This window comes from Opisthocomus hoazin, chromosome 20, assembly GCF_030867145.1.
Source record: "Opisthocomus hoazin isolate bOpiHoa1 chromosome 20, bOpiHoa1.hap1, whole genome shotgun sequence".
Taxonomy (NCBI): Eukaryota; Metazoa; Chordata; class Aves; order Opisthocomiformes; family Opisthocomidae; genus Opisthocomus; species Opisthocomus hoazin.
Window position 1 is genome coordinate 10,060,343 of NC_134433.1, and position 22,074 is coordinate 10,082,416.

General features: G+C 48.3%; 2 protein-coding genes and 1 long non-coding RNA gene across 6 annotated transcripts; 1 reads left to right on the forward strand and 2 right to left on the reverse strand.

Annotated features, from left to right (window-relative positions):
* Positions 1-931: 931 nt before the first annotated feature.
* Positions 932-9,307, reverse strand: MDH2 (malate dehydrogenase 2). The gene is made up of 9 exons (XM_075440234.1): positions 9,189-9,307; positions 7,459-7,627; positions 6,602-6,685; positions 5,537-5,646; positions 4,888-5,013; positions 4,137-4,214; positions 2,837-2,936; positions 2,242-2,393; positions 932-1,237 (listed from the first exon to the last, which is right to left on the reverse strand). The coding sequence occupies exons 1-9, from the start codon at positions 9,249-9,251 to the stop codon at positions 1,106-1,108; spliced, it is 1,014 nt and encodes a 337-aa protein (XP_075296349.1). The 5' UTR covers positions 9,252-9,307; the 3' UTR covers positions 932-1,105.
* Positions 9,308-9,407: 100 nt separating this feature from the next.
* On the forward strand, positions 9,408-21,190 carry STYXL1 (serine/threonine/tyrosine interacting like 1). 3 transcript variants are annotated; one of them, XR_012765924.1, is made up of 10 exons: positions 9,408-9,576; positions 11,428-11,489; positions 11,964-12,090; positions 12,419-12,475; positions 13,409-13,554; positions 14,945-15,090; positions 16,196-16,290; positions 18,135-18,244; positions 20,656-20,994; positions 21,101-21,190. XR_012765924.1 is itself a non-coding variant. In XM_075440354.1 (10 exons), exons 1-9 carry the CDS (start codon positions 9,483-9,485, stop codon positions 20,785-20,787), a joined length of 969 nt encoding a protein of 322 aa, XP_075296469.1. In that variant the 5' UTR covers positions 9,408-9,482; the 3' UTR covers positions 20,788-20,790; positions 20,908-21,063. The 3 variants fall into 3 exon arrangements, 2 of the variants coding, with proteins under 2 accessions (XP_075296469.1, XP_075296467.1); XM_075440354.1 differs by lacking the exon at positions 21,101-21,190 and having other exon boundaries at positions 20,656-20,790; positions 20,908-21,063; XM_075440352.1 differs by lacking the exon at positions 21,101-21,190 and having other exon boundaries at positions 20,656-21,063.
* Positions 11,978-21,142, reverse strand: LOC142363753 (uncharacterized). 2 transcript variants are annotated; one of them, XR_012765926.1, is made up of 4 exons: positions 21,062-21,142; positions 20,519-20,673; positions 20,295-20,331; positions 11,978-12,064 (listed from the first exon to the last, which is right to left on the reverse strand). It is a non-coding gene; the product is annotated as an uncharacterized LOC142363753 (long non-coding RNA). The 2 variants fall into 2 exon arrangements; XR_012765925.1 differs by lacking the exon at positions 11,978-12,064 and adding an exon at positions 18,862-19,600.
* Positions 21,191-22,074: the final 884 nt, after the last annotated feature.

Here is a 22,074-nt window from a genome sequence, read left to right on the forward strand (position 1 = left end):
AGGGAAAGAGCCAAGCACTTGATTCTCCAGGCATCTTCAGCGTCACAACTGTGTGATCCAGTTCAGAATGAACTAGATTAAAATAAAACCAGCTCAGAAGAGAGTTGGAATACAAGCAGTGAGGGAAAACAGCCAGTGACCAAACAGCATCTACTGGTTTTAGGCCTCTTCCTTAAGAGAAGCTTCTACACCAGGTTCTGTCGCTCAGACCAACACTTCCCTCAACTCCTCCAGAGCTGCTGGGCTTTGGCATTTCCTTCATCTAATCAAAATAAAGTCTGCTCAACTTGGAATTCAACCTACGTGAATTAAAGCAATTCAAAGCAATAGGGTAAGCAGCCCACAGAGCACAGAGGAAGCGCGAATTAATCGCTTCCTTCATTAACACTTACCTTCAAAGCAGTCAGCCACAGAACTCGTCAACACCAGTTCCTTGCAGACGTTTATTTTTATATTCACAAGAAGATGAATGTAAAAGAAATTTATGTAGATGCTAAATCAAGGGGTTTGTTCATAACTAGAAAAGAGTCACTCTCAGCATTTTAGTTCTCCTCTCAGAGCAGGACTGATGTTTCCACCACTGTGCTCTTTACCAACTCTTTTAAAAATCGAATTACATAAAGAGATTAAGGCCACAGAAGGTAACAAAGAGCGGCAACGTCACCTCCTGAAAAACCGCCTCTTGGATCACTTCACCCAGTTACCTGTTTCGCCAGCCTCTTCACCCCATCTTGATTTTACTTGATCACGCCCGGTTTCCCAGCCGCTGCGCTGAACAAGCAGCCCAAGCCAAAACCCAAGCAGCAGCAGAGCTGAGAGAAAGCGGTTCACCCACTTTCAGAGACTGTTTCATCACCACAGAAACTGACAACCTTGGAGACCTGCAGCTTCTACCTTCGAAAGATAAGCACATCAGGACAATTCCACATGGTACACTGAAAAAATGAGGCCTTTTTATTGATGATTAGACTCTGCACTGGCAACAATCATTAAGCTAATACAGACAGACTTCAACCAAAGCATGAGCTTTGAAACAGAAGTCGTAAAGTGACATGATGCCTTAATAAATTAAGGAAGTTGTTAATTCCTCTCCGTCATCAACTCTTCACTTGAAGTTCTTCGCAAACTCCTCTCCTTTCTTAATTGAAGCCTTCAGCTCAGCCATGGCCTCAGCAACCATCTTCTCTTCAAAGGGGGAGATCTTGCCAATACCTAGGTTCTTCTCAATTCCATTTTTCTGAGGGAAAGAGGATTTAAGGATTAACCATTCATCGAATGGCCCAGAGTAAACAGTTCTGATTAAATCTTATCCAGCTGAGACGGAGACCCAGCCTGGGACCTCCTGTCTGCCAACCTCATGCTCCATGACAAGGCTCGGAAGCCTCTTACTCTCTGTAGCAACTTCTACAGCCTCCACAAACTTCGCATTCACTGTTCACAGTGCGAAACTTGAAACTAGACCATTGGCTCCTTCAAGAGGAGACTGAGCCCAACTGCTCCTTCACACCTCTTCCTATCTTCAAACCCACCGTTTGGCAAGAGAATTTCTCTCCTCTGCTGTGTATGCCTTTTGCTTGCCACTGGCTTGCAATCTGAAACTGCTTCAGAGTCGCCCTCCTAGGTTTTCGAGATCTCATGCCTACATTCAAACCCATCCCCCTCAATACCTCTCTACTTCCCCTTCCCTCATCAGCTAACACCCCCGACAGCACACACCATCCTTTGCATCCCAGCAGCCACGACAGGGCTCCAGCACCCTTGTTTTCTACTCCACCCACAGGGTAAGCGACAAAAGGAACACTTCCTTCAGAGTTCAGTAGAGGTCCTGAAAGTGATCTGTTAATCCTAATCCATGCTGTGGTTCCCCATGTGCCTCAATTTCTGAGGGATTTGCTTGTAGCAGATCAAGCTGAGGAGATGGGACTGCTGACCCTGGTTAACCATATGGAAGCCCTCCATAAACAGGCACTGACTTGAGGCAAGCATGACCTCTTAAGACGAGTCTGAATCTCTGGTCACCCAGTGAGCTGCTGGTCTAAGGGCAGAGACAAGCAGCATCATTCCTGTCAAGCGTGAGGTATATGGCTAAGTACAATACCCAAATAGTCAAGAACTCTTAAAGGTACGCTCAGCTGTTAACTTAGCGATACCTAGCATTAGACTAAACTGAAATCACTCCGTAAAACCACAAGACTAAATCAGTAGCTGCTCTTTATAAGCCCCATCATCTAAAGTACGTACTCCCAGCAGCAGAGGCGTAGAGAAGTACGGGCTCTCCGTCTCTTCCGATCGAACAAAGGCACATTCAACAACCCCTTCCTTTCCATTCATCGCATCCACCAGAGAGAACACAAACCGAGCGCCAGCATAGGCCATAGACAAGGTGGCAGATCCTGTAAAAGTTAAATCCTTTTAGAACAGATCACAATGAAATTTGGTACTTTCTTTAGCATCAAAGGCTTCCACACCGATATGCTGACAGCTGCAGTGTCACCAACTTCAAGCTCACAGCCAGTTTGATACAGCAGCAGCTTCTGGCCAGCCACTTGCTGTTTAGTTGACTGGATTTGTAGAAAGAAAACAGCTTAATTTGACAGAGAGGATTCTCTTTAAAGCCATACACAGCGTGGGATCAGCTGGTGTTTAGTCTTACCTACACACTGCGCTGCTTCCAGTACCACAGTTCAGGCAGTCACTTACATGGCAGCACAGCTAGATTTGTAATCAGCACTTCGTGACTCTGCACCATGGTTGTAGATAAAGATTAAACTGAAGAGGACTGCACCCATTCAGCCGGCCAACAAGAATTACCTGGAAGCTGCAGTAAAGAACCAACCTGCTCCTGCTTTAGCTTTGACAACTTCAGTGCCAGCTTCTTGAATTCTCCCTGTAAGCTTCTCCAGCTGATCCTGAGGAAAGTCCACTTTTGGTGTGCACTAGATTGGAAAAGAGAAGCTAGTATCAAACACCAGGACCCCTCCAGATTCAGCATAAGACCACCCATACGGTGCTTTTTGTACCACTACAGTTGTTACCAACAGTTCTCAATGGGGAAAATCAGTCACCCCAGCTCACAGATTGTGTGACAAGCTGAACGGCTGCAAGCATTCACCAAGGCTGCTGGTTACTGCATGGACTGTCACAGGAACCCAGCTGTGCCCAGCTTGCTCAAGGGCAAACCACAGCTTGACAGCAAAACCAGGGCTTGCCATGGTTCCTTGCTACTGGGTACACCTTTGCACTAGACAGATGCCCTCCAAGCATGCAACAGGCCTTAGGAACTTCAAAAGGCCACCTTGTAAATATCTGGGTCACTGCGGCATTATGGAAGTCAAGAGCCTTACGAAGGATCCAGTCTGCCAGCGGGATTTAGGAAGTTACTGAATCTTCAGATACAGCTACGCAAGTACATTAAGTGCAGCTGTGCCTGTCCCAACTGAATGTCTAATGAAAGCACCCTCTCAGCATACAGCTGCTCCAAAGCCCTTGCTCTTACTCCCCAAGAACAACCTTCTGTGAAGGATACTTTATTCCCCGCTTAGAGCAAAGTTTTTCCCCCCTCTTCTTGCAGATTGCTCCTTGGTTGTGTCCTAGCCATCTCCTCACAAAGCTGCAGCCTGCTTTTGAACTGAATTTCATTCTGGCTTCGATGCGTGAAGGAGCCTCTCCCTGACCACCAGTCATTACTGAAGCAGGCCTCCCCACGCAGCTTGAGCTATGTCTCCTCAGTTCAATGCTGCGTGTTGAAGAGGTGTTTCTAGTCCACCAAAGCAAACCAATTTCATTTTCCTGCTGAAGCAAGGTATTCAGTATCATGAAATACCTGTCACAAAAAAATAACCCACAACAAAATAAACAGTGCCAAAACATCTGAACACCCACACCGCACCTCAGTTCTTAACCTTCAGCTCCCTCAGAGGAGAAAGACGGGAACTATTTAAATCACCCAGAGGAGTTTAGATTTAGCTCATTGCCTTCCAGCATCTTGTACCTCATCCCAGAAAGTAAGCAGCCACCAGCGAAGGGAAGACTGTCTCTGCTGCATTTTAGCACCGTGCATGCCATCACAAAGGCACTTCACATCAACTCTAACGTATTGATAAGGAATCCCACACACGGCAGTTACTGCGACTTACCTGCGAGATCAGAGGGATGATAGTCTTCCCGGCGTGGCCGCCAATAACTGGAACACTTACTCGAGCTGGATCTAAGCCCTAAAGGAAACATAAAACTTTCCAGCTTCTGCAGCATATGGACAAGAGAAACACTTAAGAACACCACGCTTTGTTTCCTGTCCTGAGTATTCGGACACATCTATAACCCAGCACTGCACAAGGCAGGGGTTTCAGAGGCAGCCATACTCCAGGGACAAAGCCAGATCCACAGAGTTGAACTCCAGGCTCCTCTGATAACTTCAGACAGTTACAGGATATTATTAATGCAAGTTCAGATAAATAGCAGCACAAGTACAAACTCCACCAGGGTCATTAAGAGCAATAACCTGTTACACCTCCTGATACTTTGCAGGATATCCTGTAACACGCAGCGCAGACAGTTTGACTTGCAAATACAGGCTACAATTCAACCCTCTCCTCCGGCTGCACTGGCAGGGTTGAAAATGCCAACGGAATTAAGGCGGACATGTAGCTCGCTCACAGGGGACAGCTGTAAAAAGGAAAGGTCAAAGTCTCTTGAACCACATTTTGCAAGAAACCCTATCCCCAGGCTCCTCTAGAGAATGAAAACAAGGCATCATTGCCTTCACCTCTAGCTCCACAGAAATCTGAGCTCTTCTGCCTCTGTACAGTGATTTTAAAAGCATTTTTGACAGATCTGAGGGCCAAAGAACACCACATCCTTCCCCCAGAATCTGTTACTATGACCTACCTTTAGTTCTGCCACAAAAGTATTCGCTCTGACAATGTCCAGCGTTGTAACGCCAAAGATTCTGTTGGGATTATACACACCATGCTTCTTGAAGACTTCCGAAGTTATTGGGATGGTTGAATTTACCTACAAGCAAGAATAGGCAAGCATTCATTAAAACCAGCATAGTAATGAAGGCAATGCATGAACTGAACAGGCCAGTAAACAACCTGAATTATACTTCCTACTGTACAGTCAACTGTAGCCAATTACTTTAATTCTGAAACTGAATAGCAATTGACAGTCAGGCTGGAATAAAAATCTTCCATTTTAAATAACCATTAAGACAACAAATTTGTCCACTGGCTTGACAAGGGCTCCTCCCTCAGTGAGCTAAGACTTCTATTCCAGGCAATACACCAGCACGTCTTATAATCACAGTCACACAGATGTTGTGACACTAAGCACTTTCATATCCAAGTTTCCTCTGACTTCAATACAGCCCAAGAAAAATGCATTAGTAGAACCAGGCTTTTAGTTCTTTTCTGCAAATACGCTGCAGACCTTAGAGATATTGATCAAAACTAATAGTAATTCAGCTTACTCTAGTATTCTCAGCCTGGATTTTCTTTTTTCCTCTACATTTTCAAGGTTTCCAAAAAATGCTTACCGGGTTAGAAATAATACAGATCATGGCTTCCGGACAATGCTTTGCACAGGCAGATGTCAAAGTAGCAACAATGCTAGCATTGGTGTTGAACAGGTCATCCCGGGTCATACCTAAAACACATCCAGCAAAATATTTTAAGTTACCCACAGTCTACCCATTAATGGGCAACCAACTCAATCAGTAAACAATACTCTGCTCTGGACAGAGATACATCAGCTTCTGGTTTCATATATCAAGAGGAAACTCTCCAGCTGCAGTAATGAATTGGCTCCAAAGGTAACCCCTCTCACTAACAGATTTCTGCCCTTTCAGACAGACCAGCCCTTTCAGGAGCGGCCAGCCCAGCTGTTAGTTGTCAGAAGGTATTTCAACTACTCTGCTTGAGGTACGGTGTGACCGTAGTGACCCACACCAGTATATCAGTGGTGCTCGCAGCAGCATCGCTGCTCCCAAGATAAATTCTCCGCCCCCTCTGCAGTCACCTCCACAGCTACAGTTTGAATACCAACTGCTCTGTGCAAAATACTGCATAAGTGGCACCTCCCATTTCTGTTGCAGCAACTACTTCGACCATGAAAAATGCAGAGGTAGGAAGAGCTAGGCATTCAAGTCTAGAGTTTTGTGACATTCCTGAAAAGCAGAGTAGAAATGGAGCAGTTCAGAGACACACTAGGAAGGCTTAACAGCATTCACTCAGAGATGCTCTGAAAGTTATCATAAAATTAATGCAAAACAAATGGATTATTTCTATTCTGCTGAGACAGGAAACAAAGAAACTTTTTTTTTTTTACTAGAGCATTGCTCTGGGCAAGACACACTAAGGGAGATTCAGGATCACTTGCATGAAAAGCCTTTGCACCTCAGCCCTCCACAGCAACTCCAGAAATCAATCCTGCCCATTTTACAAGGGACAGTCGAAGACAGAGGCTAAATGAGGTGCCTGACTTCATCCCATGCCAGCAATGACGAGCACCGTAAAGCAGCAGACACAGATCTACTTGAGTAACAGTATTGCACAGAGACACTCCAATGGAGCCCTGGGGCTTTCTAACAAAGAGAACATACCTGGTTTCCTAGGGACTCCCGCAGGAATAACTACAACGTCACAGCCCTTCAGACATTCTGGCAACTGCTCAGGTCCCAGGAAGCCTGAAACGGACGACATTCAGGCATCAGGTTTTTGACAGTTATCAATTATCTGACAATTTGAAGTACAAAATTATGCCTAGAGGCACCCAATTCCTTTTGTTATTTTAGCCTTCAATTCAGACTGAAAAGCAAACAACTACAACTATGGACGGACTGTATTTGATGTTGTTTTCCTTGTTTCAAAAAGAGAGTGACGGAAGCCTCACATTTATCTGCTTCGAAAACCCTCAGTTTCTCCCGTTCTGTACATTTACTCTCCAAAAACCCTAGCTTGGCACTACAGCCAGTGCCTCCAAAGAACCGCACAAGGACACATTCAAGTAAAATGTAACCTTTTAGTAATCTTCAAAGAAAAGGAAGATCAGCAGATTAAGTTTTTGTTGATTTCATCAGAACTTGACAGCAGTCCCTTCAGAAAAGCAGCACGTAGAATTCATGTAGACAGCGAGGGAGTGTTCAGTCTATCTGTGGTCAAACTTCTAAATTCAATGCTCAGGCTTTTTTCCCAAGATGATTTTACTGAACGTTTCCTGCCAGTTATTATGAAGTCCCCTTCAACAGAACAACCACGAACCATTCTCACCTCCGTACATAACAATCTAATCAGCTAAACCTTAATCAGCCACACACTGCTGGAGAAAAAGCTGCTTAAACTGACACTGGGCTTCAGGTTCGTGCAGATTCCCCTTCACAAGCAACAGGCATCTCCAAGCATCAGCAACACCTGAGAGGACCCCTCCAGAGCACAGATCATTTCCAGCGCCCTGCAGTACCTTTAACATTCGCTCTTGTCTCGATGTGGCTGAGGTCAGCTGCAACACCTGGAGTGTGAGCGATATCGTACAGGCTGAGCCTGCTCACCAGCGGGCTGTTCTTCAGGAGAAGGGAGAGGGGCTGGCCAATGCCTCCCGAGGCCCCCAGCACTGCTACCTTGGCATTGTTCTGAGGAAAAAAAAAAAAAAAAAAAAAAAAAGACAAACACATTGAAGAGATATTTTGGTAGTTGCTGCGGCAGTGACCTTGGGGATTTCACCACACTTTCTTTACTTTCAGTTCTATTTCTCAATTTTTTTATCAAGCACTAAGCAAACTTGATTGCCCAAGCCCACAGAAAGCAATCATCATGACAGCACCCCAAGATCCTTGAGGTTTACTGCTAGGACAAGTTAGAGGAACACGTTCTTCTACGATCTGAAGCACAGAAGGGAAGCACAGCTGGGCAAAGAAACCAAAAGGATCATCTTTCTTCACATGGAAACGTCTGCCTGAGACTAATACCTGCTTCCCTGCGGACCTAGGTCTGACTTGGGGAAAAGTCTGTTAAGCAGTTTTTCCAGGTTTCATTGCCAGTATCAAAAAAATAATGCCTGCCCACTCGGCAAATCAATACATTTGACTACAGGAAATGTAATGACCATTGTACCTATGTGAAGAAAATGTATATGCCTGAAATAAATTCAAATAGTAGCTGCAGCTGCCTGAAGATTGAGCCTTGAGAACATTAAGTGACTACAATTCCTGGTTTTGATCAAGTTGTGGCTGGAAAGCAAGTGAAACCAACTCTGCTTTGCTGCCAATTTCACTCTGAGTGTTCCCTGGGAGAAAGTGATTTCTCTCGGAAATGCCTGGGCTCCTGTTTGCAGACAAAGTGTCACTAGATGAGAGGAAAGCTACTTTAAAAGACCAGACCAATCTCAAAATGCAACACTCTGTGAAAGTGATGGAGAATCAGAGGCTACTGCAGAGATGTAACGCGGCAATACAGTTACCACCGATGAGGACACTCTCTACCACACTGTCGTACCAGATAAAGCCGTAACAGCTCCAGGGCCCTGCAGGAACAGATTAATTACTGTCCTGTAACAAGAAACAACCTTCCCAGAAGCTTGATCAGCCTAACCTCAGCTCAGTTCTCTTGCTATTGTAACAAATGTAGTTTAGCACAAGAGTCTCCAAGGGGAAGCAAAGCCTAGCACTAGTTGCAGCTACGCCCCACGTCACGACTGAGCTGATACCACGAGATCAAAACCTCACTGCTAACAAATATAACGCCCATCAAACCAATTACACAAAACCTCTTTTGCAAAGCGCCTCTGCACAGCTACATCAGCCGCTATGCCACACGCCACCGGGCCCATCCCCGCTTGAAGACAGCGGCGGGGGTCTGCCTGCCGGCCCCGCAGCCCGGAGCCCCCCACAGCGGGCCCCAGCAGACCGCTGCCAGCACCCCCCGCCTATCGCCCGTCGCGCCAGAGCAGCTCCCTCAGAGCCACGGGGCTCGGCCGGGCAACTCACAGCGGCCCGGGGGAGGGCTCCCGGCCTCAGGCCGCACCGCGATGCCCGCGGGTGCGGGACCGGGCACTGGACCGGGCACAGGCAGGCCCAGCCTAGCCCCAAGGCCCCACAGGCCTCGGGGCGGTGGGGACACCCTGCGGCCGGAGGCCCCGGGCCCCGCGGAGGGCGCGGGGGGCAGCAGCGGGGTGCGGGCCGGCGGCGAGCGTACCTGCGCGGTGGTGGCGAGGCCGCGGCGGAGGGCGGCGGCGGGGCGGGAGAGGCGGGACAGCATGGCGCGGCGGCTCCGGTGACTCCAACGACCTCCACGGCGCCGCGCCTGCGCGGGACCGCGAGCCAGGTCTCGCGATACTTGCCTCCTCCCCCCGACCCCGCCTTGGCGGGAAGTCTCGCGAGACCTCGGCCTGACGTCGCCCCTAGTGACGGCTGGGCGTCGCTCCCTAGGAACCGGCCCGCGCCCGGCGGGCCGCGACGGCTGTCGGCGACAATCGCGGTTCGTCGCGAGATGGCGGGGGTGGCTCTCTGCGAGCCCCGACACCTCTACAACATCCTGAACCGGCGGCCGCGGCTGGCGGAGCCCCGCCGCCTGTGCTTGCTGGGTGAGCCGGCGGGGCGGGCCGGGGGCCCGGCGGGAGTGGGCCTTGCGCTTGGGCCTTGCTCCCGTTCGCGGCCCGGGCACCGAGCCCGGCGGCGGGGCTGGGGCCTCGTCGCGTTAATTTGGCAGAAAATAAACCGCCTTGCGTTCTAACTCTCTTCACTGGAGTGAGAGGCTAGGTGTGGCTAGGTTTGAATTCTGAGTGATGTCCAATTTGCCACTACCAGTCCAGTCGCGTTTAATATGTATATTAAACTGCCACGATTCTGGATACACTAATAGCAGCCTGCACCTTCAGTCCAGTCGTGCTCATGAACTGGCACGGCCACATTTGGTCGCGTTCAGTGAGAAACTGTGACAACTGGCTGCTTAAACAGTGCAGTTTTATTTGTGCAACAGGTATAGAGGTTTTTTGAATTGCCGGTGATAGTGACTGTCTGCAAGAAAGCACGTGCAAATATAAAATGCCTGAAAAGGTTATAAATAATACAGCCTGGCTACAAACATTAGGGAGTAACTATTCCCAAGAAAAGCGCTTAGTTTAAGTCTCACCCAAGGCGTCCCAAGGGGCGGAGAAGCAAGGCTCAGCCCGTCAGCCGATCCCAGCTGTTGGAGGCAGTCTGAGGTGGAGTTTCTCTTGACTTGCTCACGGTGTTATCTTCTTCTCCTCCAAAAATCTATGGTGTTATCTTCTTCTCCGAAAATCCCCCATTTCCCTGGCTATTTTTATATCCTTTCTACCTTTAAGGTTGAGTTTGAGTGACTGTAGTCATACACACCTTTTATCAGGATTGGTGTAAAATTTTCTCGCTTCACGTTTAAAGGTATAGTTTATGAAAAATCGAGAGCGCAGACTTGAAGAGGGGTGGTTGCACCTTGGAGACGGGTAGCCTTCGGGATGGAGGTGTGTTTTGGTATTAAAATGATATTAAAACGAACAAAGTTCACGAGAGGGTAGCACTTTGGCAAGGTTTCGAAAACCTGTTGGCTCAGGGGGCCAGATGAGCTGCTTATCAGTTCTAGAGAACCATTTCTTCCCGCTTTATCATCACGGAGCATGGCCACGGAATCTTCACTCCACTCCATCCTCTATGGTGTGTTGCAGAGAGTTGCTGTGTTAGTGGATTCCTCGCATGCCTGCTGCAGCTGTGTCCCATCCTCAGAGCTCCTTTTGCTTTTCCTCAATGGGTGAACATTGCACGTTTTCATATAAACCTTAATTTTCAGATGTAAAACCTTAATTTTACTAATAATTCCACAGGCCTGCCTGCCCGCTGCTGCCTTTCCGCTTGCCTTTGGCCTGCTCTGGCCCGTTGCCGGGGACAGACGCTCTCCCCTGCAGCTCCCAGACCAGATTTCCACCGCGCAAAGGTTGCTGATAAGCATTTGTGTCCTTGCATAGTGCCACTGCCAAAAAAAAGGTGCCTGGTATTGTGATATTATGAAGGCTTTTGATGAGGGAGTCAGCCAGTTTGGGAGTGGGGTCGGGGTCTCTCCGGGGCCCCCGTCCCTGGGGCAGCGCAGGGGCAGAGGTGCTGGGCGCCGGGAGGTCAGAGCAGGCCCGGCGAGCGGGGCCGGGCAGTGCCGCAGAGCAGGGCAGAACAGAGCTGTGAACACTGCGATACCACACCTGGGTCGGGACTAAAGTTGCTGGCATCGCTTGGTGTCACACAGAGACTCACGTCGGTGTCAGGGTTCGTTATACCCACAGTGGAAAGTTTCGGTTTCCAAGAAACTGAACCTCTTTTCTCTGGTTGATGTCGGTGGCTGAATTCCCACTGGTGTAAGGAGGAACAGGATTCTACCTTGAAATCATCAAATAAGCCAATTGCTCTGTCTTGGTTGTTTTTCTCAGATGCCCGTACTCAGCGCGAATACGATGAGAGCCATATTATTACAGCACGCAGGATTGAACAGGTGAGGGGGGACTGCTGTTTGTGCAAACCATCCCTGCGTTTAGCAGTGAGCAGTAAGCCAAAATTGGCTTAAAACCCACAGGAATTGTCCCAGCCTCCCCTGCCTTTTCCAGCCACGTTCTACCACTGGAGGGATGTATTCTGTCACAAAGCAAGCAAAGGTGGCTTCAGTAGCCCAAAGGATTAGCACATAGGAGCTGTATATCGGGAAAAGTATTGCACAAGAACTAACATATTGTAGCCTTGTCCCACAAAGGACAGTGCTGGCATCCGTACCGCTGCGGCTGATGAAGCAATCTGGTGTAGTCTGCGTCATTTCTGCACTCTAACCGGGTCTTTCAGCGCCAAGTACAGACGTAGCCCCAAGCCTGTCCCGTAGCTATAGTGTAGTAACTTGCAAGATGTTGGCAGCGTTGATGCCACAAGACAAGTATGGAGCTGTGCTCCTGACAGAATTCCTCATTGATTTTGGTAGAGTCCTACAGGGGAGTATGTGGTACCGGATTCCGAGGAGCTGTGGTGTGTCAGATACTGTGTGGTGTACGACTGCGAGACCAGCTCTTTGGATTGCTGCGACTATGAGGAAGAGGAGGAAGAAAAAGGTACCTGTGACCCATGTTAGTCAAGACCTCACTGCAGGATAGATATTCTTCCCATTCCTCATTCAATTTTATGATCTTATTGGAAGAGATGCAAATTTACCCAGTTTTATTTGAAAAACGAACATCTGTGCTATGCCCCTGGTTTTTCACTGTGTTGTATATCTACTTAGGCTTCAAAAATCCAGATTTTATTTCAAAGCATCCTGGCAGGCCTGGTTTCCTATCTGTGGACTGATCCCTCGGAAGCTCCTTGCCACATGTGAGGAATGGGTTCTTTTTGTTTTTCCTCATTGCATTGAATTGGGCTTGTCCAACGATTGCCTTTTAGGGAGCAGTGCTGCTTTGAAGACTGAAAACACTGACTCAAGTTCCGTATGTTCACAGAGTGAGTACTTCCTTCTTTGAGGGTTGTAAAAGGCTTTCACATTGTCATATTTTAAAACACTTGGCTTTAATGGGGGTGATGATTTGATGGAGTTCACTGAGAAATGTGAAGAGCTGGAAACTTTTCCACGTAATTGTTCAGTCTTCCTTGAACCATGGAAATGTTTAGCTTTCATGCGTCCTTTGGCAAGGAGTTCTGCTGTGTGCAGAACCACTTCTGTATGTTTGTTTGGCTTCTGTGGCTTTATAAAGGCTACTATCATTTTAGCAAAGATTTACATCATTTTTTTAAGGAAAAAATCTACAAGCTTAAGGGGAATGGATAAAGCCAGCATGTTTGTAAATGCTCAATGATGAGACAGTAGCAAGGGAAGGTGTGAAGAGTCAGAAGTAGGTTTCTATTGTGCTGATCTATTTCTAAAGCAGACGTAGCTAGAGGCAAGCGGGATGGATCTCTTGGGAGAAGGAGGGGGAGCAGCCATCTCACATAATCTGCTTCACTGAAGGGAGTGTTTTAAACCTTGTGAAGAATTTATTCAAGATTCCTCCCCCTTTGCCTGAAGCAGACTAAAGAAAAGGGCCTCCATGAAACTAAGATTATTAGATTTAAATTAATAATACTTCCTATTATGGGAACTTATTACAAGCATTTCCCAAAGAATAATGGGGAGGGAAAGAAAAAACTTTATCTAGACCTACAAAAGAAACCACAAGAGGAATAAAAGATCAGGACAAGAGGTGAAGAGCAACGTCCCTTGTTATTGACCTGCAGCAACAGTTAAAGAATAAGTCTAGCTTTTAACAAGGCTTTCCACAGACCATTAGGTGAAATGAAAAGCAGTTTGCTGTCGGTGTCAGTGGGCCAGATGTAAGCCCCAGCGCTGACAGAGGCACTTTCAACCTGCCCTGGCAAACAGGTTTTTGATCTCATCAGATGCTGAGGAAGGAACTGCTGTCCAACATGCCAGAAGCTTACAGCAGTTCACCCGCCATCCCGTGCTCGTCCTGAGGGGAGGATACAAGCGTTTTTCAGCTTGCTATCATTTTCTGAGGACTCAGAAAATATTGTGGATGCCGCAGGTGAGATGAGACCAATTTGCAAGGAGAAGACATTAGCATTGGTATTGAACTGGTGATGGCTAATGAATTCAAGTTAAACGGTGTTGTAAACCTGGTATCAGAGTAATTTCAAACAAAGGAAGTAAATGTAATTTGAGTTACTGTGCTTGCCCTGAGTCTCACCATTGATTCTTTTACAGCCACACTTTGCCTTTTTTATCCTTCTTCTATTGCGTGAAAGAAAGCTGATGAAAACAACCTGGGAAGATTTCTCTGATAACCCCGAACCTGGCCTACTGGCGAGTGCAGATAACTAAACAAACAGTAGCAAATGATGAAAAGAAGTGGGTTCCTCTCTGGCACGTGGTTCTCTGGGATGGCACACAGTAAATGTTTTCAGACAGAAGTACAATTCCTATCAAGCACTGTGTTCCATGTCTAGTAAGCTTTTAATCGAGAAGGATCACAAAGCAAGTGCTGGGGCATTGTTTCAACAGGCCCAGAAAGAAAACAGCCATCCACTGGAACACTGGTATCCTAATTGTTTGGTTTCACCTACAAACAATGATCTATTTAGCTTATGAGAAACAATTGCCCTTTTTTCACGGGACCTGAGGCAGGGCAGATTTAGAGGGCACCAGACAGCAGAGAGCACCTCATCACAACATGTCTTTTGTTTCACTTGTACCTCTTCACTTCTGGTTCATGTGAAATAGCCTGTGGCACGGTGCTAAGCTGTGGGATGCTACAGTGCAGGAGAGAAAATCAATCCACTTTGTGCTTCTTTGTGAAGGGTAGCAAACTGCTGAGCTTCCCCATCAGATTCACTTGGACACCGAGTACCTCCTTGCCTCTCAGTTTAAGCTGTTCTTCTCTGTTGCTTAAATGGTTAGGCTGCTGTTTTGCTCTGCTGTAGCACTAGCCGAGTACTGGTGAAGGATGTAGAGGCACTGTTGGCTACTCGTGTATTTTTATTCTCAGCCTGCACGCTGCAGGCACCGGAAGCAGCTGCGGGCTCACGTTGTGCCACTCCGGGGCACCTGCAGCTCTGCAGGTGGCAGATGATTTCATTTGTCCTTGCAAACAGTAACCGGAGAAAACATCAAATGAATCTGTCATGCTGCAGTCCCTCCAGACAATGTAAAGAATACATGCTGCCTCCTGTTTAGTTAGGATTTGTTTCAGGTAACGCCACAATGACAGCAATGCTGTTAATTATGCTCACTAAATGTAGCAAAAACGTCAATATGCAGAAAGTCCAGGTGATTGAATGAATCACTACACTAGAATGTGTCATGGGCTGTTGACTAAGTGTGTGTTCAGTTCTTCACATGACTTCTGTTTAAGAACTTACCGAGCTGACAGGAGCAAATACGCTCTCTAAACTGAGCCTATGGTTTCTCTCTGGCAGGAACTAGACAACTTCCAGCCGTACCCTGTAGAAATACTGCCTGCAAAGTTATATATGGGCAGTTTCAAGCAGGCCTGTGACCAACAAATTCAGAAAGATCTGAAGATCAAAGCAGAAGTCAACATCTCGGAAGAGCCCGCCACACTGTAAGTTAAACAGTTCAAGGTGTATCCTCAGCAATGGCTGTGCCTGTGAAAAAAAGTGGGGTGGCACAGCACCAGAGCCCATTCGCAGAGGAGTCACTGCCTGTGAACTTCCAAGCAAACCTCTGTTTGGAGGAAAACTCAGCAGATTCAAGTGCTAATTCATGCTCACTTTTCTGATCTCTGCTCCAGAGTTTGCGCAGCAGCAACGCAGTCGTGCAGCCCTTTACCATGACATGGGTGGAATGGGTGAGAGGAGGACTTGGGAAGCCCTCAGCATTTTGAGTCTGTTGCATACCACCGTCCTTCGGGAGGAACCTACATCTCTGAGCAGCTTTCAGAGCAAAATCTTACAAACACATCAGTGTAAAAACTAAACCACCCATGTTTCTCGTTGTTGGGCTTCCTTCCTCACCTACATCTGTCCATGACCATTGTGCTCAGTCTGTAGGCCATGCTGGAAATGCCATTTCACACAGTGAAAAATCCAGTGGCATTTCTCAAGGCGGTGAGCAAAACAAAGTAACAAATCCAGTTACCTACCCCAGTGCAGGTGTACCAGCAGACATTTCTCATGCCTTTGGCTGCAGAGCAAAATATTCAAAGGTCTCTGCGCCATGGGTAGTCTTCCCATACCCTCTGCATGACTTGCTTTCACATTTCAGAGATTCCTCACCAACGTTTTCCTCCATTAGTTCTCTGAGTTGAGCTCTCTGAGCTTGTGGAAGGAGGAAGATGCTGTCATAGAAAACCACATGCAGTGAATTGGGGGACCATGTCCACAAAACTGCTAACGTGCACTCTGTGAAGGCACTCTTGCTTTCAGTTCATCTGTTTTCGTTTAGCTCTCTGATCAAGAAAGCTGTAGGTTAAGTTGAGACATTGATGCTGATACCATGTGGAATGGAAAATCAGTAATTAAACTGGTTCTGTGTTACAAGAACCTCAGTGTCTTACTGTAACAAATCCCTTATCATAATGTTAATGATGACAATGATGAAAAACACACAGATGTAACAGCAAATTAAATTATCAGCTTTCCTCGAGGAAACACATTTTTTCAAAACTGCTTCTCCGGTCCATGTCATGCTGTGTGCTGTTTTTCCAGGTTTGTAGAAGGCGGCAAATACCTCCATATATCTATTCCGGATTCACTCGATGCAGATCTTTTTTCTTCCTTTGCCACCATTTGTCATTTCATAGGTGAGTTGTTCCCGACCTGCAATTCCTGAGGCCTTGTTCACTCTAGGATATTAGATGGGAGTGACTGCAATTCGCTCAGACAGGAAGCTCAGACAGGAGGGTCGTAATCTTTCAGGATCGGTATACTCCCAAGCAAGCCCACACCCTAATGGATACCAGAGCTGCCTTACTAACCGTCCTGATGGACAGAGAGGAGATTTTACGGGGCACCTGGCTCTGATGTTCCTACTCACTTTAAAGAGTGCCTCACTCTGATAATAGTGAGCTTTCCACCCAATCTGAAAAGGCTTTGCTGCAGGGAGTCTACCAGGGCTTCATAGGATTCCCTCCTATTCCTTTGTTCTTAAATACAATCCTCTGACTCTTACCAGCGCAGCTCTTTAACCACCACAGCTTTATTTGAAGAAGAGTGTGACGCACATTGGAGAACTTACCACAAGACGCTGCTATTCTTTGTGGTCTGCAGCACAGACCCACCACAGGGCCTAGGAGTACTTTCAGGTTGGACGGCATAAACCTGCCTCCAGCTGATTACATCAGAGAGGGCAAGAAAAACCATACTCTCCAGCTCAGTGCCTGCGGCAGCACAGCACACACAGCTCCTGCAGCTCCATCCTGTGATGGTGTCCAACCGTGTTGTTATCTTTTGTTACACTGATGAAACACCACCTGCCACAGACCCAGGCCCTGCTGAGCTGAGTGTTGTACAGACCCAGAAGCAAAAGACCACCCTGTCCCCACAGACCTTATAATCCAAGGACAAAATAAGAAATGACAGCTGGACACAAAGAAAGAAACAAGGGAACAAGCGTTAAGGATGTAGTCCTGAACTGAGTGTTGTGATTTGCGTGCATTGAAACCCAAGTATCAAAATCCACTTACTTGCCTTTCATTTGGCCCCAGGTTTTTTCCCAGTAGTAGTTCAGAAGTAAGTTTCTTTCTCACATCAGTTTGTGGGAGTTTGCAAAACAGACTGTAAGAGTGTATTAGCTGTAGCTCTTGTGGAAGCATATACTGTTTACTTGACAGTCTAACTGTTTACTTGGCAGCCTAGAGTAGATTAGTTAAACTGGAACGGTTATGGGTGAACACTAGACTGAAACTCTCCACATCCTCTCAGGGGAGTGTGGCTGTCCTCATGCCAGGTGGATGTTGAAGTGAGGCCATTTGTTCTCAGGTCTTAGAACAGAACTAGTATCTCATGACAGAAATAAATCAGAAAGCTCTGGTTTAGAGCTTGAAGAAAAAACCACCAAACCTCACAGTCTCTCAACAGCAGTAGAAGAAGAGGCTTTGCCCTATGAATTCTAGAGTTCAGTTGCTGATATTCCAAAAACATGTCATGCTGTCTGCTCTGGAGAGGGAGGGAAAGCATTCAAAAGGTATTAATAAAATATAGTGCCCTTCAGGCACAGGTAGCAGAGTTGATGGGGTTAGAAGCAAGTGACAGCATCATCTTAAAGCCAAGTGGGCAACCTTTAAACCTTTCAGGGAAGAGTTTGAGTAGCTGATGTGATGCTGACCACAACTGATTGGTCCTGGTAGGCCACTTTTCTTCAATTATGTGATGGGAAGGCGACACTGATCTGTAATGAAGCATTGACTGGCCATTGTCATTTGATTCTGGTCTTCAAAGCCATGTTTTAACTCAGTGGATTTTAAAGAAAGGCAAATGCTTGCAGAAACGGGAGCTGGCAGTGCCCATCTGCTGCTGTCAGGGTTCATGAGGGTTCCTGTCGCTCAGGCTGCTAGCCTGTCAGCTGTCACTGAATTAGCACTCGACTGTGCCATTGGAAGCTTGATTTCCCAGATTGCTAATTTGTGATTGACATTTCTTTACTCAGACACTCAGCTGGATCATGGAGCGGTGCTGGTGTTCTCCAGCCTGGGGATAAGCCGGAGCAGCACGGTAACCATGGCCTATCTTATGCATTCCTGTCAGTTTTCCCTGAAGGTACGTCACCGTCGTATTTCCCACAGATACTGGCTGGGTCTGCAGTTTATTTCTGTTTCTGAAGCCTCATTACTGTCATAATGAGAAAGACATTACCTGTGCTTTCATGCAGACTAGCCACCTGATAATGTAACAGATTCTTTTACATCAGGTTGTATCTTCTTCACAGCATTAAGGAGATGGCTTAGATGTGCTTTTGGATCTGTGAGTCCTTACCCTGGCACCTGTGATGTTCTTACATTTCACAGAATCACAGAATGTTTGGGGTTAGAAGGGACCTCTGTGGGTCACCCAGCCCAACCCCCTGCCAAAGCAGGGTCACCCAGAGCAGGCTGCACAGGACCTTGTCCAGGCGGGTCTTGAATATCTCCAGAGAAGGAGACTCCACCACCTCCCTGGGCAGCCTGGGCCAGGGCTCCATCACCCTCAGAGGGAAGTTCTTCTTCCTTATGTTCAGATGGAACTTCCTATTTCTATTTCTCTACTTAACCACGGGCCTATAAAAATGAATCTCTCCTGGAGCTGAGAAATGGAGGCTCTGGAAGCTGTTGGAGTTAATCCCATCTCTTAATACCATGGGGTTACAGGGAAATTCAGAACCCAGTGCTTTCAGGGCACTGATTTACCACTGGGCTCAGCAGCACTGGCTTCTTCCAAAATCCTGTTGTATTTCTCCAGAAGCAATCCCCTCCCACAGGTAGCACTGTAGAGAAATCTGGAATGGGATAATACTATCCCGGAAGGGAAGTACAGGTTAAATGCCCAGTACGCTCTGCTCTGTAGCCCTGAATAATGTAAGAAAAACAATTAATGACAGCTGAGAATGACCTGGCTGTGCAGCAGCCTGGCGGCCTCTCCCCGGGTGCCAGGCCCTTCTTCCCTTCCCACACAACCCGTGGGCATCGGGCGGCCGTAGGCACCATCCCATGGCGCCTGCTTCACACAGCGCGGGATCGTTCCCATGGGAACCGAGAGGTGTCTCCTTAAAAATCTTGTCCTTGTTTGGAAAGTGCTTCCTCCTTTGGGAGCTTGAAAGGATTGATCCAGGCTTCACTGAAGCTGGACTTGTATCTAATCATTTAATTGATTTTGTGCAAACACTTGCAACACGAGCAAATCTCTCGCTATCGCTGTGTGCCAATGGGTAGTTTCAGGTTGACTGTGCCAGCAGGGCTGCAGACGCTCTTTTGTCTCTGCTGCTAATGCTGGGTGGGATTGCTCCTGCACACTGATAACCATTCGCTCGCACGCTAAATTACCAGAGGTGCTTGCAACGGCAGTGCAAAAGTCAAAGGCTGATCCTTGCAATTTCTCGGAGTTGGTATCAACGGGTTGGTCTCAGCATTTTACTAAGTGCTAAAAAAAAGAAGAGGAAGAGGTTGACAGGGCAGTGGTGTGGCGTGGCTGGCTTGGAAGCGCTTGCCCGTGGTCGGCTGGGCAAAGCTTTCCTGGGGGATTGCCCTGGCAGACAAGTTTGTTTCTTGCAGACAAAAGCAGTGCAACAGATTCCCTTGTGATCCTTCAGCCAATCTAAGCAAAGATCTTTGAAAGCTTCCAAAGACGTGGGTATTGCAAAAGAAAGGCAGATTTGGGTCGTGCGGCCCCTTATTCTATTAGTAATTGATATGTGAGTGGGTCTGTTGAGTTCAGGGGAACTAGAGACACTCATACCGTGGGCCCAGAGGAGTAAATATTGGAAGGTCAGCTTTGGAGCCTGCAGAATCACTGAGATTAGCAAAACAAACTAATGGAGCGCTATCGTCTGACCTTTGGTCTCGTTGCGCTTGAGCAACCCTCCGAGTGCGAGGGGCAATCTGTTTGCAAAGCGGGAAGATGAGCACCGCTGGGTAAACCCAAGGATGCAGCTGCTGTAAAGAGAAGTAATGCCAGTGTGTTTGGCCTGTGTGTAGTAGAGTTCCTAGCTGATTACATGGAACTAACAAGTAATTAAGATGGCAGTAATTAATGCAGTGGGATAACAGGAGGTTCATAGCTGCTCTGCCACAACAGGTCACACCGATCCAGAAACATGATAACCTTTGTTGCTTACCTGTGAATAGCTGATACTTCGCTGCCTCGCTTATCATCTGTGGAAGAAACAGCATTTTAGGGTAAAAATCCAGGACTGCATTCCTCCACCGGTGTCAAATAACGCAAGCTACCTGCCAGGCAGTGAAAGCAGGCTGCCCTGCCCTCGTATCGAGGAGAGCAGAGCATGAAGGTGACAGGCTTCTCTGAAGGTCCCATCTGGAACCAGCCTGTCCAAAGTCTTACCTGCAGGTTCTCGGTGTCCAACGCGGGGAGCAAACACAAAGCTGTGTTCTCTACAAGCGTGGCTGCTTCTTGTACACACCCGAGATTCACTTTCAGTTGAAATTCCTGACACTTCTTTGCTTTCCTTCTGCTTACAGAGAGCCTGGGACTACGTTCTGGAATGCAAACCAAACATGAGACCACACCGGGGCTTTGTGAAACAGCTCTCAGACTGGGAGGCCCAGCTCTACGGGACCACGCTCACTGATGTCTCTGAACCAAATTACTGACAGGTAGCAAAGAGCACCCAGCAGGGAAAGGCGCTTCCCTGTCCCTCCCACTGCGTCCGTAGAAAGCTCCTTGAACTCAGTTTGAAAAAAGAAAAGTAATGGAAGGGCTTTCATCTTCAGCTCCAGTATTGTTTTGGACAAGTTTTGGAGCTGTTAGGGGAACTCGCCGGCAGTTTGGGGAAAGCAAATCCTGCAGGATGTGTCCCGGTGCGTGCCGCTCACCTCTTCTGTGAGCAGAGGGGATTATAACCCCGTTATCGAGTGTGCTCCTTACCCGGGGCATGGGGAAGTCATCAGGGCTCTCTCTGAAAAGGCTCGGCCATTCATAGCCCGGGAAGGTAAATGTAGAGTCTGACCGTGCCCGCGTCCAGCCCGGGTCGCTGAGGACAGAATGTCCCCGTGGCAGCAGTCCCTCCGCTCCGCGTGCGCCTGCTCAGCCGCCCGCAGAGGCGGACGCGGCCTCTCGCAGACCGGCTGGTCGGACCGCCTGGCCAGGCCGCGCGTCCCACGTGCCCCAGCACAGCAGAGGGTGGGTTCAGATGGCGTGTTCTTGGCACGGCTGCTGAGCTGGAAGTGTCGCTCCTGCTCCGGGAAACCTGACCTCGCCGCTGTCCTACTGCACCGTGAACTCTGCACTGACACCACACCATAAAACATCACAGAAAGCTCTCCCGGCCCTTCCTTGTGCTCTGGGTGATGGATTTACCGTTTTTTCTTCAATTTAGATCACACCCCCCCCCCCCCCCCGGTCTGTAATTCAAATACAGACCTCATTTGTATTTGAATTAGGGATGAATTTGGGATTTGAATTTGGTCAGGGATGGACCCAGCCAGCCTCGGCCGTGCTGTCGCTGCAGGGACCCCAAGGACGATGCAGGCCGCCCCTCTGAGCCCCCAGGCACCCTGTGTGCCCTGGGGGTGTCTGCCCTGCCCCTGCCCCTGCCCCTCCCGTGTGTGCCCGGGGGGGTCCTGCCCTGCCCCTGCCCTTCCCCTGTGTGCCCGGGGGGATCTGCTCTGCCCCTGCCCCTGCCCCTGCCCCTGCCCCTGCCCTGCGTGCCCGGGGGGTCCTGCCCTGCCCCTGCCCTTCCCCTGTGTGCCCGGGGGGATCTGCTCTGCCCCTGCCCCTGCCCCTGCCCTGCGTGCTCGGGGGTTCCTGTCCTGCCCCTGCCCTGCGTGCCCGGGGGGTCCTGTCCTGTCCTGTCCTGTCCTGTCCTGTCCTGCCCCTGCCCCTGCCCCTGCCCCTGCCCCTGCCCCTGCCCCTGCCCCTGCCCCTGCCCCTGCGTGCCC

Bases quoted from the DNA above. Each gene is read 5' to 3' on its own strand.
- MDH2 (XM_075440234.1), bottom strand. From the start codon at position 9,251: ATGCTGTCCCGCCTCTCCCGCCCCGCCGCCGCCCTCCGCCGCGGCCTC. The intron at 6,686-7,458 runs GTACTGCAGGGC...CGTCCGTTTCAG, and splicing joins GACAAGAGCGAATGTTAAAG to GCTTCCTGGGACCTGAGCAG. The intron at 1,238-2,241 runs GTACGTACTTTA...TCTTTCCCTCAG, and splicing joins CTACGCCTCTGCTGCTGGGA to AAAAATGGAATTGAGAAGAA.
- STYXL1 (XM_075440352.1), top strand. From the start codon at position 9,483: ATGGCGGGGGTGGCTCTCTGCGAGCCCCGACACCTCTACAACATCCTG. The intron at 13,555-14,944 runs GTGAGATGAGAC...TCTCTCTGGCAG, and splicing joins AAATATTGTGGATGCCGCAG to GAACTAGACAACTTCCAGCC. The intron at 18,245-20,655 runs GTACGTCACCGT...TTCTGCTTACAG, and splicing joins CCTGTCAGTTTTCCCTGAAG to AGAGCCTGGGACTACGTTCT.